The sequence below is a fragment of the Vigna unguiculata genome, chromosome 10 (assembly GCF_004118075.2).
Source record: "Vigna unguiculata cultivar IT97K-499-35 chromosome 10, ASM411807v1, whole genome shotgun sequence".
Taxonomy (NCBI): Eukaryota; Viridiplantae; Streptophyta; class Magnoliopsida; order Fabales; family Fabaceae; genus Vigna; species Vigna unguiculata.
In genome coordinates this window covers 31,294,151-31,311,051 of record NC_040288.1, presented here as the reverse complement: position 1 = coordinate 31,311,051, position 16,901 = coordinate 31,294,151, and the positions used below count along the sequence as shown (strand labels likewise).

Here is a 16,901-nt window from a genome sequence, read left to right as displayed (position 1 = left end):
ACTTAAATGAATATCTAAATAGAAATAAAAAGGATATTTTTTATCGATAAAGAAATTTTATACATTATTTTCATAAAATGAAGAAATAAAATAATTTTTTAAAATTATTGTTAGTATTTATTAAATTTTCATTATCTATGTTGCAATCCTAGGTATGAAATTAGAAAAAGAGAGTACTGTTCTATGATTCATGGTATTATTTCCAGCTTTTTTTTATTTAATATCTAATTGCTAATATGTAATTTAATTTACGTATTTTTTTTTAATTCCATAACATTGAATTTAGTTATTGAATTAATGAAATAATATTTTTAAACATAATGAGCATGCTACTTTGTGAGGCACCTTGACATGAATGGAGATTGAGAGCGCAAAACCGTAACCGAAACTCAAGTTCCAAGTGTCACACGTCCAACGCTCCTTCCTTCCCTCTCACATATGAAACAAATTTCTCAGCCTCATTCAACGACTCCAACGGTTCTCTCTCAACCGCTTCCGATAAGCAAATCTGCGTTCGCAGCTCCAATCACCACCTCTTGCTGCAACCAATCAACCATGTCGTTTTCCGATTCCGAAACCTCCTCCGGAGCATCGGAGTACAAGCCGTTCCGCCAAATCAGCCGTGACCGTAAGATCCTTTTCCTTTCGCATTTTTCTTTTCCTTTCCGCTTTCTCTTTCGTTCTCCGTTTAATGTATTTGGTTTAGGACTGGAAACTTGATTTCGAAGCTTCGTTTTCTAGCTGTTGAACGGAGCTCACCATCGAAACATCTCGCAATATGCATTTTCGTTTGGAAATTGAATTTCGGAGTGTCATTTGAATCTAACGAATATGTTGTGTTTGTGATTTTTATTTATTTTTCGTTCCCTAGCTTTTCTTTCGTCCAATCATCTAGGAAATGAATCAGTGGTTTTGTCTGGTAGAAAGTTGTGTGAAAAGAAATGTGAACTTCGTTACTGTGAATCTCGCTGGAAATTTTGTATCTCTCAATCTGCATTTTGTTTGGATTGGAAGTCGGTCTTTTGAAACTTAATAATAAGTTGTTTTATGAAATAAACTGAATGTAGATAGGCTAAGTAAAGTTTTACATTCAAATATTGAATGACTTTTTTTACATCGATTAAGCTATTAGTAGTATATTCTACAATAATGTCATGATTGGAAAAAGAAATGTTGTATTTGTGATTTTTTTTTCCTTAACTTTGATGGGTCCAATTATCATGAAAACGAATCCACGGAGAGAAAATTGTGTGCAATGAAATATGAATCGTAACTGTGCTCTCTCCTTGTTTTATGTATTTAAATCAAATAAGAGAGCAAAATTTAATTAAGTACCGTGCTGGCTTCACTTTCGTGACATGTTTCGTAATCATTTTTCATCGTTGGATGCTAATAGGGTTATTATATGAAATGCTTAGATCGGCAAGGTCACCAGATTCGAAGGCATGGAAGGTGTGTCTTCAGAGTTTAAAGTGGATATTTTACCACGTTTACATCTTCTCATCTCATTTTTAGTTAATTCAAGCTAGGGATACATTTGGTCACTTTTTTCTTACTCTTACAGGTGCTCATAATGGATAAAGTCACTGTGAAAGTTATGTCACATTCGTGTAAAATGGCAGATATTACGGACCAAGAGATTTCCTGTGAGAACCCTTCGAAATGATATCGCCTTTTAACTTTATGTATTTTTCTGTATGTCTTCTCCAAGGGCCCACTTACTTTCTATCCAAGGGCGTAAAATTTAAAGGAGCAATTGTGAAATCACTTGTTTTGTTAGAAACTTATCATTAATGCTGTTCTTTTTCTTCCAACGATTTCAAAAAGATTAGGAGTGTTTCTCAAATGTATGCTAGTTTAAGGAGTTAAAGGACAAAATTTACATCCAAGTTGTATCCTTACCATCGAGTTCTGTAACTTAAGGATTACAAATGGATTTCTTTTTTAAAATTCTGCAACACATTTGGAAGAGGTTATTTAATAATGTAATGAACAGCATCTGGGTGTCATCTTTTGATTGAAGAACAGAACTTGTACAAAATATAAAATCATTTGACACAACATTTTTCATTCGATTAAGTCATATTATCATTTTGCACATAATATCGTTAGTCTTAGTCTTTTTCCAATACATAGTCCTCTCCACTCCAATTGGCAATGTACATTTGTCAATCTCTTTTAGATTTGAATGTTGAACATTACATTAGATGTTTTATTTTTCTGTTCATTTTATCGTATGCTTTTCCTCTATATTTTACTGAGCCCACTTTAAAATAGCATCCGTTCTGTGATTTCTCGGTTATAATATTGATACAGTATCATCTGTTAATATCATATTGCAGTGGTGGAAGACCTCTTTCGGAGAAGGCAACCTTTACCAACTTTGGATGCTGTTTATTTCATGCAACCTTCTAAAGAGAAGTAACTTCCTCTCTTAATTAGAATTTTCCATATATGTCAGCAATAAACATAAAAGTATCATCTAAAAATTAAATAATTCTTTTATTATTCCAGGAAGACTCTTTCATTATAACACAATATGAATTGAATTTTCATAGATTTTAGCAGTTTCTATTTTATTTTTTGTTATATAAAACATAGGGATAAAAAGATTGCTAGCATTCACTTCCACGCTTGCAAACGTGTACAGTTAGCCTGCTTATTTCTTTCATTTCTCGTTTGCCAAATTCTATTTCAATACATATACATCTCTTTTGATGAGTTTCTTCATAAAACTGTTAATAGAAAAAAAAAAGTAGGAAGAAAAATTGAATTTCTCCGTAAGGTAAACTTAACTTATACACAAACTAATTTGTAAAGCTTCTCTCGTTATTTTTTCTAAATTTTTATTTTTAAATTGTGTATAAGCTATTTTTAACTTACAGAAGAAAAAATTCATTCATATATATATATATATATATATATATATATATATATATATATATATATATATATATATATGACCTAATCTCACTATTTGATGCAACACAAGGTCAGGTTGTATCAAAATATAAAAAATGTAAGTGTTCATTTTCATATGTACAAAATTATAAGCTTAAGACTTAAGTTTATAATTTTTTTTATTAAAATATGTTCAGATGACACGAAATTTAAAATTTACGGTCTTAAATAAGTTCTTAGATCTTAAATAAGACTCCGGGCCATAACAATACAAAATATTATTATTCTATATTAAAAATGTATATTTTTATCTCTAACCTAATAAAACAATAATGAGTGTGAGTCTTATAAGCCCTTGTATTGGAACAAAAATTATAAAGACTAAAAAAAATAAACTAAGATCTCATACAATGATTATTGTGATAGAGATTACATAAAAGTTATGTTAGGGAATATGTGTGAATCTGTTGAGGATGGTGGTATATTTTTCGTTTAGACTTGAATTCTTAATGATGACTTGTCTTTGTGTGGGTCTTTTCCATATTGATATTCTTCCTTCCTTTTCAAAAGGATAAGTATTTCTTACTTGTACGGTCATTTACCAAAAATGATCACACTTGTCTGAAACTGTCGAGGATTTTTCACGCATTTCATATCATACTCAACAAGTCGATTCTGATATCATTTGTAGGTTTTTTTGAAAGAAAACACCAAAGAAATTCATCACCAATGCATAATTAATAAACTCATATAAAAGACCAAAGCATCAACATCTATGTAAATGCTTTAGACAATGAATTTGTGAGTCTTTTTCATATTTTTATGTGAAGCTCTTATTCTTAAGAAAAAACTGTTTTTTGTTGTTGTTGAAAATGGATGTTTTCATTAGCTTATAGCATCACTTTAAAGTAATTGAAGCTTGCAAAGGGTTGACAACTTGAATAGCAAAATTTTTCTAATTAATTATACAACTGTTACCCTTAAATTGAGAAATGTACATTTTTTTATGGGTACCTTTCCAATCTTAATCTATCAGCAATATAAGGCCACAATCAGGGTTCAATTATTTCTCTAATCCCTTCTGTTTCCAATTTTATTCCCATTTTAACCCAATCTAAAGTTTTCTCTTCCATGCATTAATTTAAATGAACTATTTTTTCTGTTGTTCCTTTTTTTTCACTCGCATAGTTTATCCATATTAAACATGTCTTTTGCTAGCTTGCAGTGTGGTCATGTTTCTGTCTGATATGTCTGGAAGGGAGCCCCTCTATAAGAAGTATGAGAAGCATTCTAAATTTTCCCCAAATTTAATATTGTTTCAAGATTTTTAAAAGCTTAACTCAGGAGAAAACTTAACAGCGTTGTTTTTTCTTTTAAAATGGGGCGGGGGCTGTGTTCTTTCTTCCTCTGCACGTTTCAGAGCCTATATATTTTTCAGTTCACCGATCCCAAAGGAACTTGTAAACCACATCAAGTGTGATACAAGTGTTTTACCCCGCATAGGAGCATTGAGAGAGGTCAAGATTTTGTTGTCCCCTTCTATCTAATTGATATCAGCAGGCGGTCAACATCAAATTTTTTATTTATTGAAATTACTTTGGTTCTATTTTGCAGATGAATTTGGAATATTTTCCCGTAGATAGCCAGGTACTTTCGCAGTTTATTTGTAGTATTTACCTTCATGCATACCTTAAATGAAATTGTTTAGTAACCATTAACCTACCTACCTACTCAAAATCTTCGTGTATAACAAAACACATTTTTTTAATTGCTCATGGTACGTCATAGTTGCAAGAATAAACTACCTCGATGAATTTACTGATTTCAAAATGAAATTCCTATATGCATGATTTTGTCATATGATCCAAAGGTTTTATTTATGTTCTTAATCTTACTAAACTTAGCAGCGTTCTCAAGGAATTTGGGATTGCAGTGCATTCAAAGTCATGATTTGCGTGACACAACCAATATATAAATACTAGCATAAGAAATACAAATCCATGGAAATTTGGTCAACAGAGTAATAGTATATATTATTGTATTTATTCTCAAGCGAAGAAACACCTTGAACTCAAAACGAGGGGGAAAATGGGATTTTCTACTGAGATGTGTATGATGCAGGGGTTTACTACTGATCAAGACACAGCAATGGACGATCTTTTTGGCAACATTGAGAATACTCGCAGATTTAACTCCTGCTTGAATAATATGGCTATTCGAATAGCTACAGTTTTTGCTTCATTAAAGGTATGACCTCTTGTACTCTATATTTGCCACTAACGTAGGTTAAGATATTAATAGACTACTCTCGACTCACTGTAATGAGATTTTACTGGTACTTTTTAAGTCGTCCTTTTTCTTCTTTTATCCCGTTTGATTCTTACATATTTTTATGTAATATAGCCTTTCTAATTTCCATTCGTTTTTGGTGAATATATATTTTGCTGTACGTCTAACAAACTATTTTAGCAGAAGTCACTCAGAATTAAATAATTACTACGTTATGATTTCGTGGGATGCAATAAATTTCATATTTGTGACCACTTCTGTAACTTTTACCCATCATTTCAGTTCAAGCATGCTTTGGTTGTTTACGTGGGTGGCGAATTTGAGTAAAAATAAAACTAGATTACTCTTTACTTGTAATTTAAGGTACAACATAGGGCATTCTTTTAATGACAGTGAAGATTAAAAACATTTATAAGGTAATCATGATAGTATTTAAATCTATTGAAGATATTAACTATCATCGGTTTAGATGTTTAAATGTAGTGTCAATCATGATCTATCTATAACATATTTTCGAATTCTACTGCACAAGTTATACTTGACTTTCCCTAAATTCCTAATCTTCTCCGTATAAGGTATAACTTCTAAAAGAGTATATTAAAAAATGTGTGTATCTTTTTAGGAGTTACCATATGTGTGGTTTCGTGCTGCAAGGGAAACTGACGACGAGTCTACTGCAGCACAAGTTCGAGAATTAGTTCCTACAAACCTTGCTAGCGTTGTTTGGGACATGGTTTCTAAATATAAATCTACCATTCCAAGTTTTCCACAAGAGGAAACTTGTGATCTGCTCATTATTGACAGAACCGTAGATCAGGTTAAAATAGTCTGTTCACAATGAATGTCTCCTTTTATATCTCACTTTTAACTGTGTTTAATCTGCATCACAGATTGCTCCTGTCATTCATGAATGGACCTATGATGCTATGTGCCATGATTTGTTGAATATGGATGGAGATAAATATATGCATGAGGTATCACTTTCTTTTAGCTTGCCCTTCCCTCCATCATTATAAAAATAAGGTTACTTAAATTAAACTTTGGACTCACAAATAAAAATTATCAGTTATTAGTTTTTATATATAAAATAAAAGGCTACATATATTGATTAAATAATTAAAAGTACAGCTTTCTTATAAAAAGGTCGCTCAATTTATTTGAAGCATCACTTTTATTGAGTCAGCCTTCAGGTATACAAGTTTTTGCATTTTGCTAGTTCTGATTTTAACGTAGCAATCATGTTAGGTTCCCAGCAAAACCGGGGATGAACCTGAGATCAAGGAGGTCATTCTACAAGATCATGATTCAGTCTGGCTTGAACTTCGCCACGCTCATATAGCAGATGTACGTCTCTTTCACTATCTATTTAGATAATTTTTTGAAAAAATAAAAAGAAAATTATATATATATATATATATATATATATATATATATACAGATTTTGTTAAATGAAACAAGTTTATGTAATATTAATTTCTCCAAAAAAAAATTTATGTTATGCATAATCTAATTTTCACATATAAAAGAAAGTTATTTTTTTATTTTTTTTTACAAATATTTATAACAAATTTATCCGAACTCATCTAATATTATCAACTCAAAATTTATATATTTCTCAAATCTCATTGCTCTTTTACCGTCATTAATACCAGGCTAGTGAAAGACTGCATGACAAGTTTACCAACTTCGTATCAAAGAACAAAGCAGCACAAATGCAACAAAGGGGAAGGTTTGCATTGGCACTTTTCTTCTTCCTTTATGAAAAATAATGGCCATTTTCGTGAAATGCCTCCCAATTAATTTAAGGACCTAGCTTTCACTAAATTTGTCATTATTCATTTCGGGTATGATGTGTTTGGAAAGTTTTTTTTTTCTGAAAAATAATTACTTTTTTTAAGACCACTTAGAAAGGGTTTTTATTTAAAAATACTGTCAATCCAAACACATGGGGATAATCAAAGGAGAGAGAGAGAAAAATATTATAACAAAGGAAGATCTCGCTTTTTGCTTTGCAACTAAAGGGAAAATATGAATAAATCTAGTGGAGTGGTGGCTTCTTTAAAGCGTTTTTTTTTTTTGTTTAAATATATTTAAACTACAAAATTATTAGTGAGATTTATTAAATAACAAATGAGAGTTATATAATTTTTTAATTTTAAAAAAATCTCATCCAAAAAAGAAATGTGTATTTAAATGAAGTTGTAAGAGAGAGTGTATTGTTTGTTTTTCTAAATTTTAAATGGAAGGAAAATAAAGAAAAACAACATCTCATTAAAATTCTGTAAATATAGAAAAAGGATTATAATCCATTTTACCTTTCAGAGTCTCTCTCCCCTTCCCTTCTCTACGTTCTCGTGACTAAATGCACTATTAGTCTTTAAATCCCATATGCCTTTAAAACTTGTTCTTTTACTTAAAATACTTCATTGTTATGATTATATGGTGATAAAAGTACCATAAATCTGGAATTTGTGCCTGAGCGAGAATATAAATGCTCTACCATTAGTAGCTAGTATTACAGTATTTCAGTGTATAAGTCAACAATACCGAGCAAGAATTATTTGGTTCTTGGTCCAAGTTAGAACAGTCTCAGACTCAAAGTGTACAACTTACACAGTTACTTAAATAGTTGACGTTGTACATAAAGAATAGGAGGGAAACAATGACGGGTGGGCTTTACACAGAATTATAGAGAGCGAGAGAACCAATGCCAGGGAATCAGAGAAAGCACGAGAAGGAACCATTAGGATCTATATAGTGGTAGGTATATACAGGGTTCTAAGTTTCATTCTTGTTAGAAGGAAAAAATAGAGCTAGAAAAGGAGTTTAGTTTTAGTAGCACAGTTTTTGATTTTTTATTGCATAGACACTGATCAGGGCAGTTTCTGCAATAAAAAACGTCATTATATGTACAAATTTATTTTGAAAGAGACATCATGTGCTTGCTATGAATTTTTAAGATAGCATAAATCAGAAAAAAGAAAGAAAATGAAGATTAAATAAGAAATAGGAGTGTACATTTAATTCTGTAAGAAAATAATGAAAAGTTAAATAGTGTCTCGTTATAGTAGTTATGGATTATATGGGTGATGATACCTCACAAGTATGAGGGTATACTTATCCAACCGAACCTAAGTAAGATGAACTGTGAACTTGGGCTAAACTAAGATTAATTACATATCCGACAGGAAGACTTGTATAGCCTCCCAAGCCTTCTCAAAACAGGTTACGTTGCTACCTCCAACCTTGAGCACTTATTTTGACAAAACCACGTGCCACTTATTTTAGACCTATAAATTTAATTTTCTGCAGAGATGGTGGTGAAATATCTACGCGAGATTTGCAAAAAATGGTTCAAGCATTGCCGCAATACACTGAGCAAGTGGAAAAGATTTCACTCCATGTGGAGGTGATTTATTCCATCTAACTTTCGTCATCTTCTATTTTTTCTTTTTTATGGTTTGTCTAGGAAAAGTATAGTTTTTTTTATTGCATCTTGAGAATGGCAATGGAATGTGAGAGAACGAAATGACATACTTCTTGAGAAATGAGAACTCGTGATGGCTTTACACAAATGACATATCTCTTTCAACCTGAAAAGGGTCGCACTGTAATAACAAAATAAATAAATTCCTATGCTAACCATTCTGCTTGATGAATTCAAAGCAGATAGCTGGAAAGATCAACACAATTATCAGAGCAACAGAACTTAGAGAGCTCGGACAGCTGGAACAAGATCTTGTTTTTGGGGATGCTGGAGCAAAGGAAGTTATTCAATTTTTAAGAAAGCAGGTCTTGAAATGAAGAGATATCTGAATGGTCAATAGTATTTTATTATAATCCCTTTATTTACTAAAAAACTTTTGCCCGTGCAGAGTACACCTGAAAATAAGTTGCGTTTGTTGATGATTTATGCAATTGTCTATCCTGAAAAGTTTGAGGGTGATAAAGCTTCAAAGCTAATGCAGGTTATTATCAACTCTTACATGTTTATTGTATTCTCCAAATTTTTACTTTTATTGCACATGAATATAATAATTAAATTGAAAACATATTTATGGTATTCCCATTTCTCATAACTTCAACGTTTGTTATACAAGAGTCTCAATATCTCATCAGATTCATAATCTTTTTAGGTAAATTTGACTAAATTGCACCTGGGTGACTGTGCCTGACTCTCATCTTTTGTTTGCTGTAAATGAACTTTGCTCATATAACTTTGCCTCGCTTTATTTATAAATCACTCCTATGTAAACCTGGATGAGGTGTCTAAGACAGGACAAATTAGACACCAATCCGTTTTTCAAGGAATTCAGCCTCTATCAACTATTACAAAACTAATTTGATAATTCAAGATCAGCACGAATTACAAAATTCTAAACAAAAGACGTGTACAAGTTGTGCCTAAGTAAAGTGATTTTATATGTTGATGGTTCTGCTCATCTAATCAGTTGGCAAAACTATCACCTGATGACATGAAAGTTATCACTAACATGCAACTGCTGGCGGGATCACATAAGAAGAAATCATCTGGTGGAGAAGGTGCTTTCTCACTCAAGTTCAATAACCAGAAGGTAAACATACATATTCATTTCACAGTACCTTTGTATATCAAGGATGGTTTATACATACATACACACAAATATATATATATATATATATATATATATATATATATATATATATATATATATATATGCATATGTATATATGTTTGGTGTACACAAAAAAAAAACATACAATTCAGGGAGATATTTGGCTCCTTTAATTTTTTATAATTTCATAATTATATATATATATATATATATAATATTAATCTTAAAAATATTTTTATTTTTTACATAAAATAATAATATTTGAATTTTTTATGAAATATTTTTTATTGTTGTTATAAAATTAATTCATTGAATACTTTGAGCATTTTACATTAAATTTCTATTTGTTTTTATAGTTTTATTATAGAAACAATTACATTAATTTTCTTTTAAATAAAATATTTAATATTTTATTATCCATCTTTTAGTATAAATAATTATATTTAGAAGACGTTAACAATTTTTTTAATATTACATAATTTTATTATGTATGATTTGAGAATGAAATACCATATTAACCTTTAGTGGTAAACTTAATTATATGAATATTATACAAATGATTCATCGTTTAAGATTTTAGATATTCTGTTTCAAAAAGAAAGATTTTAGATTCACTTAGTATTTTTCTTCTCATTCCATTCTTCTACTTTTATAGATATTTTTTGCATTATTGTCTTTTGTCTCGTGTCAAAAATATGATAATTATATTTATAAAACAATCACAATAAACCAACAAATATAATGTATATTTAGTAAATGACTAAAATTGAACGAATTTCTCACACCTAACTCCATGCATCTGTCATCTCGTTGAAGAAAATGAGAATTGAATAAAGATAAAGGCGATAAACTTACCCAATGTAAAATTGGGATTGATACTTAAAATTTCTTTATGAAAAAAATAAAGTTGTGGTTTCTCTATAATAAAGATTTGAGACGAGGAGGAGAAAATAGGAGGGTTGAAGGAAGAGAGAATGGTATAAGAGAAAGTTTGAACCTTTTGTTTCTGAAATGAGCCTCCCAATACAATGTTAATGAATTTGTCCCTATAAATTTCTAACTCGGTACTTTATTATGACTTCAGATCTCAGACTTACTAAAATAACAAGCCCAACCATATATACGGTAAACACCGTCCTAAATTATTATGTTTGTCCTTTCTAGCATAGAAGCAACCATACATACAGGAATGACAACTCCTTCCCATTTCTGGTGCCTGACATAAATGAAATTTTATTTTTCATCCATGTCGAGTAACAGGTATACCATACTTGCGTCCATACTTGATCAAATATTTATTACTTTTTTCTTACAAAAACTAATCTCATATAAGTGAAACATAATATTATTAAGAAATTTTATAATAAAATGCTAAATAATCTAGGAATGTTTTAGTAATTTAAAATTTGGATAAGTATGAGATAAGATAAGGAAAAAATATGTGGGAAGACATAGCAATTTAGGCAGAAAGTGGAAAAGTTTCCTTGTGTAACTTAAAACATGCTTGTGAGAAATAAGAAGAGCAAATGTTAACACTAACTTTTTAACATGAAAATCCACTCAAATAGAAAATAGAAAAGTGGCTTCAACCTACTATAAAATTCATTATAATAGTAGAATTGCAAAAATATCTCTCTTTTTTAATAAGATGAAACACTAACTCACTTTCCTTTGGATAAATTACAACAATTTTATCAAGAATGATGAAATATCTCTTTTCTTTCTCAATTGATTCTCAACTTTTGTATCTTCTTTCTTTCTCAATTGATTCTCAACTTTTGTGTGTCTTCTTTCTCTCTCTCAAGACTCCTCTTTATAGCATATGATTGAGGTTTTCTGAAGAGTGCATGTAGATATAAAGGAAAATAATTTTAAGAGCTTAGAATAAATTATCTTCTTGGTTCATGTTTTCCATAAAAAATGCAAGCAGATAGCAAGGAAATAATTTGAATACCTTAGAATAAATTATTTTCTTAGTTCACATGCACAGAAAAATGTTTCCCTGACATAAAGAGAGATAGTTCCAACAAAATGTCCATAATCATATCAGTCTGACCTGATTTAGAAAGTTATATATTACTCAAACTCATGCCAACATCGACCTAAAGATGAGTTTGGACAATGCGTGCAAACATGGATTGTTTGGCATTCCTACCTGCCCACATATGTTTAATTTAAATTAATTAAGCCAAATCTTAAATCCATAATTAAACTCTTTTATATAATCATCAAATTACTTACACTAATGTTCTAATGATTTTATGTGTTTCTGTAGATCCAAACTTGTCAAATAAATTAAAAAAATATTGGGTTTCATTGCATATTTGTGAAAAAATAATTCTAATCCATGATTATTATATCAATTTAAATTTTTTTTTGTAGCCCGGTGAAATTTTATTATAGTTTGCTCAGTTTTTAGAAATTAATTAAAGATTTAAAAAAATGAAATTAACCTATATATTAATTTTCATTATAAATTAATAATGATTTTTTTTTTGTGACATATAAATCTAATGGTCAATATTTGTAAACATGAATTTCTAAAAAAAATTTGATTTATCTTAAAATACTAATAATTAGTATATGCAGATTTTTGGTTATTATAATTAACATTTTGGATATTTTAATACTTTTTTATATGATTTGGATATTTTACGGTGAATAGTTTGTAGAAAAGTTAATGAATATATATAGTTTAGCTAATAAAATTGTCCTTCTCACCATCCTGGATATACAGAATATAACAGAATAACTAATAATAAAATGTAATATAGATTATGTTTAAATTAAATTTTTCATTAAAATTACATATAAATTTTCTTAAAAATTTTTATTTTAATTGTTTTATAAATTATAAAAACATAGTTTTAACCAAATTAGAGATATACACCTACTTTTTTATCATAAAAAAAGTATATAACTTTGAAATTATAACTAATATTTTAATAGATAATGTAATTTAAAATTGTGTAAAAAAGATTATAAGCATATATTAGATAATATATTAAATAAAATTATAGTATATATTATTATATAAATTAATATCAATAAAAATTATATGTTTCTTAAGATAAGAACAACAAATAACATATTAGAATTTATTAAGATAGTTGTCTTATTATATTTTACTAATCAAAATTCTCTTAACCTGAATATTTAAGGAGTGGATTCGTGTTTTCTATAAGAATTTTGTTTATTTATATCCAAAAATGATATATCTCTTGCATGGCGTTGTCCATAACTCTTTCACATCAAATATCTGTAAAAGGGTTGGTTTTCTTCATAGATAAAACATGCAGCACGCAAAGATCGGACCGGTGAAGAGGAAGAAACGTGGCAACTATTTCGATTTTTTCCCATGTTAGAGGTATGACTACAGATCATGCAATCCTTTATTTCTCAAATTGTTTTTGTACAATACAACCTTTACCTGATGTGATTTATTCTTTTTCCTCTTTTGTTCACTGGAACTATAAAGAAATGAAGTGATTAATTTATTCTTTTTCCTTTCTGTTGACTGTAACTAAAGAAATAAATTGAGTTCATCGGTCAGTCGAATTTATTATAGAAAGAAGGAAAAGACAAGAAAATTTCCTTGCTTAGTAAAATATGCCCATTACAAAGACTCAACATGTTTAATTTAGGTCTTTTTCAACAAATTTCTCGGTGAATAATTATAAAAGAAAAAAAAATTATTTCATAAACTATAATTTATATATCTCAACTTTTTGAAAAAATAAATAGTAAGATTTCTACAAAAACTAAAAAATTAATTAATTTTAGTTTTTGAGAAAAGTTTAATATATTTTTGAAGTTTTTTTTTCTATTATGAGTAATTTTAACATGAAGTTTATCTAAAATTGACATTAGTTTCAGTTAGATGTCAACAGTCATAAGTTTCAATGATTTTTCCCTCTAGCTTGTTTCTTAGCCAGTGTGGTAGTTCATTTTTTTTGTGCTGAGAGTGTCATATTTGATGAGTTGATAAAATTAGCTTATCGAGTATTCTTCTTTTGTTGTCGTATGGGTGCAAGAAGCTGAGCTGTAAGAAATCATTTTGCTTGCTTAAACATAGTATGATATTAGTATAAAATATTATTTGTTTTCTTTTATATGATAAGATGTAAAATATTTATGGTATTGTGTTTATTAGGAACTCATTGAAAAGCTCAATAAGGGTGAATTACCTAAGACTGAATATTCGTGTATAAATGAGCCAATTAAAAGTAGTGCCCGGGGAGGTCCAGCAAAAAACAGCAAAGTTCCCCAAACAGCCCCAACCACTGCTCCTAATTCAATTAGATCTAGGAGGACAGCAAACTGGGGAAGATCTCGTACTTCAGATGATGGATATTCAAGGTTACATGAACTATATTATCTCACTCAAGTTTGTTTCTTTACCAGATACAAGTTGTGCTTTAATGGTTTTCAAAGTTCAAAGCTGATTTTATAATTTTTCCTACCTTCAATAGTGACTCCACGTTGAAGAATGTGCTTACTGATTTCAAGAAGATGGGAAAGCGAATCTTTATATTTATTATTGGCGGGGCTACTCGATCCGAGGTAGAGTGTGATGATAAAAGAAACTTTAAGAACAACATCTTGAATGTTTAAATTATAATCTTAACTTGTATTTCTTTATTTTTTCAGCTGCGAGTTTGTCACAAGTTGACAACAAAATTAAAAAGGGAAGTAATCCTAGGTACTACTTCCATGGACGATCCTCCGCAATATATGACGGTAATAATAAGCCCTTGTTATTCTCTTTTGCACAATTTTTCTCACAATGAGAAGTGCTCTTATAATGTAGATTTTATGTTAAGCAATGCCCTGATTTTGTCGATCATCATGTTGCTATTTTGGTTTTGTGCTTTTAAAAGTTTCTTTTTTGAATTAAATTCTTCTCAAATAATTTCAGTTTAAATTCTCTGGTTCAACTGACGTCATTAAGTGACTCTTTTAACTCTTATAGTGACTCTGTAGTTACAATATATCCTTCTATTAAGTTCTTGAGTTTCAGGCTACTATCCCGCGTATTATTTGGAACTCCATTTTAACCTTTGGGTTTTTTCTTTTTCTACTGAAAACCAAACACCTTGTTAATTAACCACAAGAAACTATTTAGACCATTTACTATGCAAAGACAAGATAGAGTAAAACTGAGAAATATCGCAAAAAGTAGGATATATAGTTGGATGTCTTTACATAGAAAAAATACCATATAAATCATGATAGACAGAGATTGTTGGGTAGGAAAAAGTGTATAACTGAAGTAGCTGGTTGCTGACATTTATTGTTGTTCATATTATTGATTGATTTACATTTTTCTGCTGTGGTGAATGTACAGAAATTAAGGACATTGGGCGAACGCCCAGTTGAACAACCATTGAATGGCCTCGGCATATAACATTTTTCCGGAAACTGATAATTACAAGCAGGTTGGCGACATCCCTTTTGTATCAATTATAATTTATAAATATCCCTAATTGTTTATACATTAGAAAGTTTAAACTTTATACCCTCTACACAAACAAGGGATGAACACAGCGACCCTTTCAATTTTTTTGATATACAAATTTTGTTAAAACATCACACCAACATCTTTTTCTTTTTCTTTTTCTTCTGAGTGTATACGATGGACATTTTTGTCATAAGCTATTAAAGTATATTTATTTTTCATGTCGATTTTAAGTTAAAGGATACCTTGATTTAGTATATAAATTATATTTGCCTCTTCCATTTCTTTCTCTAAATATATATACACCAACAAAAGATAAAGTTTAATTTTATGTTTCCAAAGGTTGAACTTTGTAGGTTGTATTTAGAGTATTACTTCTTTTTTTACTTCTGGGTTTCGTAAACTGAAGCCTTCACTTATGACTTCAAAAAAAGAAGTAATTTTCCACTAAATAAGCTGTCTAATCATGACTCTTTCTTCGCGGAAGAAAAAGTTTCATTCCATTGTCTGTGCTGCATAATGTCATTCTCTCTATCGGTCATTTATCTATTTTTTTAACCTATCTCATCTCCACTTTTTTTCTCCTTTACGGAATAAAAACCTATACACCTTATTTAAGATTTACAAGGAAATATTAATGAGATTATAGTTTTGATAATTCAACAAGTAGATCTACATCTCAAAATTCAAAACCTAACTATTCAGTAAAATCATAGAATTTTAATAAATTATTTTGATTAATTTGAAAAAAGTCTTATCTTTATAATTCACTGTCAGTTTTCTAAATGTTAGTTTAGCTCTGCTTCAAAACCAAAATTTTATATAAGAGTACAGGTAGTCTTGTAATGTTATGGTTTATACATCCTTTAAAAGAAGGATTTTTTTTTTTTGAAGGAGAATTGAAAAGAGTTGCAATAATTTGAGAGTGCACAATAATATATTTCCTCTCACTTTGGTTCTAATTTTATGGAAAAATGCATGAGAGGTTGCTTTAAAAATGATAATTAAAAATTAAAATAATAATAATAATAAAGACTTTTGTTAAAAAATAACATAATAAAAGTATATTATTATTTTTTTACTTTTTTTCTTCGTTCATTCACTTGTATTTGTTCTCTTCTTCTTTTTCTTCTCATTCATTAAATACATTTTTCCTTCTTCTTTTTTTCTATCACTTTGTCTTTTATTTTCTTCCTTTCAGCTGTGATCCAAAAGAAAGTCTTCAATTCATCTTTACATGCGTGGTTCAACCCTTAGTAATGCAGAAGAAAACAAAAGTTATTTAGGATTAACAAACAATAATTTTTTATAGAATTATTTTCTTTAATGATTAATATATAATATTAAATTATATCAATCTCATGATTGAAAATTTTGATATGAACATGATGATGATCAAGCATATTGAGTTGTATATAAATCAAGCATTTATATAATGTAATCTTACAATGATATTTATTTATATTTAAAAAGTATATTTTACATTAATTTTTTAATGAAATATCAAATCATTAAAAAAAAATTGATAGTTGAATTGATTAATGTGTGTATGATCTAAAAATCTCAAATAACAAAAATGGAAAATAAAGTTGTAATTGGGTTAACGTTCTTTTATTACAAGCAATGGCAGAGTTTTAACAAGTTTTCTTCGTTCGCAT

At 29.2% G+C, this 16,901-nt stretch overlaps 1 protein-coding gene across 1 annotated transcript; it reads left to right on the top strand.

Annotated features, from left to right (window-relative positions):
• Positions 1 to 484: 484 nt before the first annotated feature.
• On the top strand, positions 485 to 15,379 carry LOC114165890 (protein transport Sec1a-like). Its single transcript, XM_028050515.1, has 21 exons — positions 485 to 628; positions 1,397 to 1,452; positions 1,565 to 1,646; positions 2,343 to 2,421; positions 4,127 to 4,177; positions 4,322 to 4,418; positions 4,516 to 4,548; positions 5,023 to 5,148; positions 5,813 to 6,007; positions 6,081 to 6,164; positions 6,436 to 6,534; positions 6,843 to 6,919; positions 8,503 to 8,599; positions 8,860 to 8,982; positions 9,066 to 9,158; positions 9,642 to 9,764; positions 13,072 to 13,152; positions 13,939 to 14,144; positions 14,258 to 14,348; positions 14,436 to 14,525; positions 15,133 to 15,379. Exons 1-21 carry the CDS (start codon positions 556 to 558, stop codon positions 15,190 to 15,192), a joined length of 2,016 nt encoding a protein of 671 aa, XP_027906316.1. The 5' UTR covers positions 485 to 555; the 3' UTR covers positions 15,193 to 15,379.
• Positions 15,380 to 16,901: the final 1,522 nt, after the last annotated feature.

What these genes read in the sequence shown, in the direction of transcription:
- LOC114165890 (XM_028050515.1), top strand. Translation starts at nt 556, where the DNA reads ATGTCGTTTTCCGATTCCGAAACCTCCTCCGGAGCATCGGAGTACAAG. An exon ending in GAGATAAATATATGCATGAG is followed by an intron (nt 6,165 to 6,435) that starts GTATCACTTTCT and finishes CAATCATGTTAG; the next exon opens with GTTCCCAGCAAAACCGGGGA. An exon ending in GCCACGCTCATATAGCAGAT is followed by an intron (nt 6,535 to 6,842) that starts GTACGTCTCTTT and finishes CATTAATACCAG; the next exon opens with GCTAGTGAAAGACTGCATGA.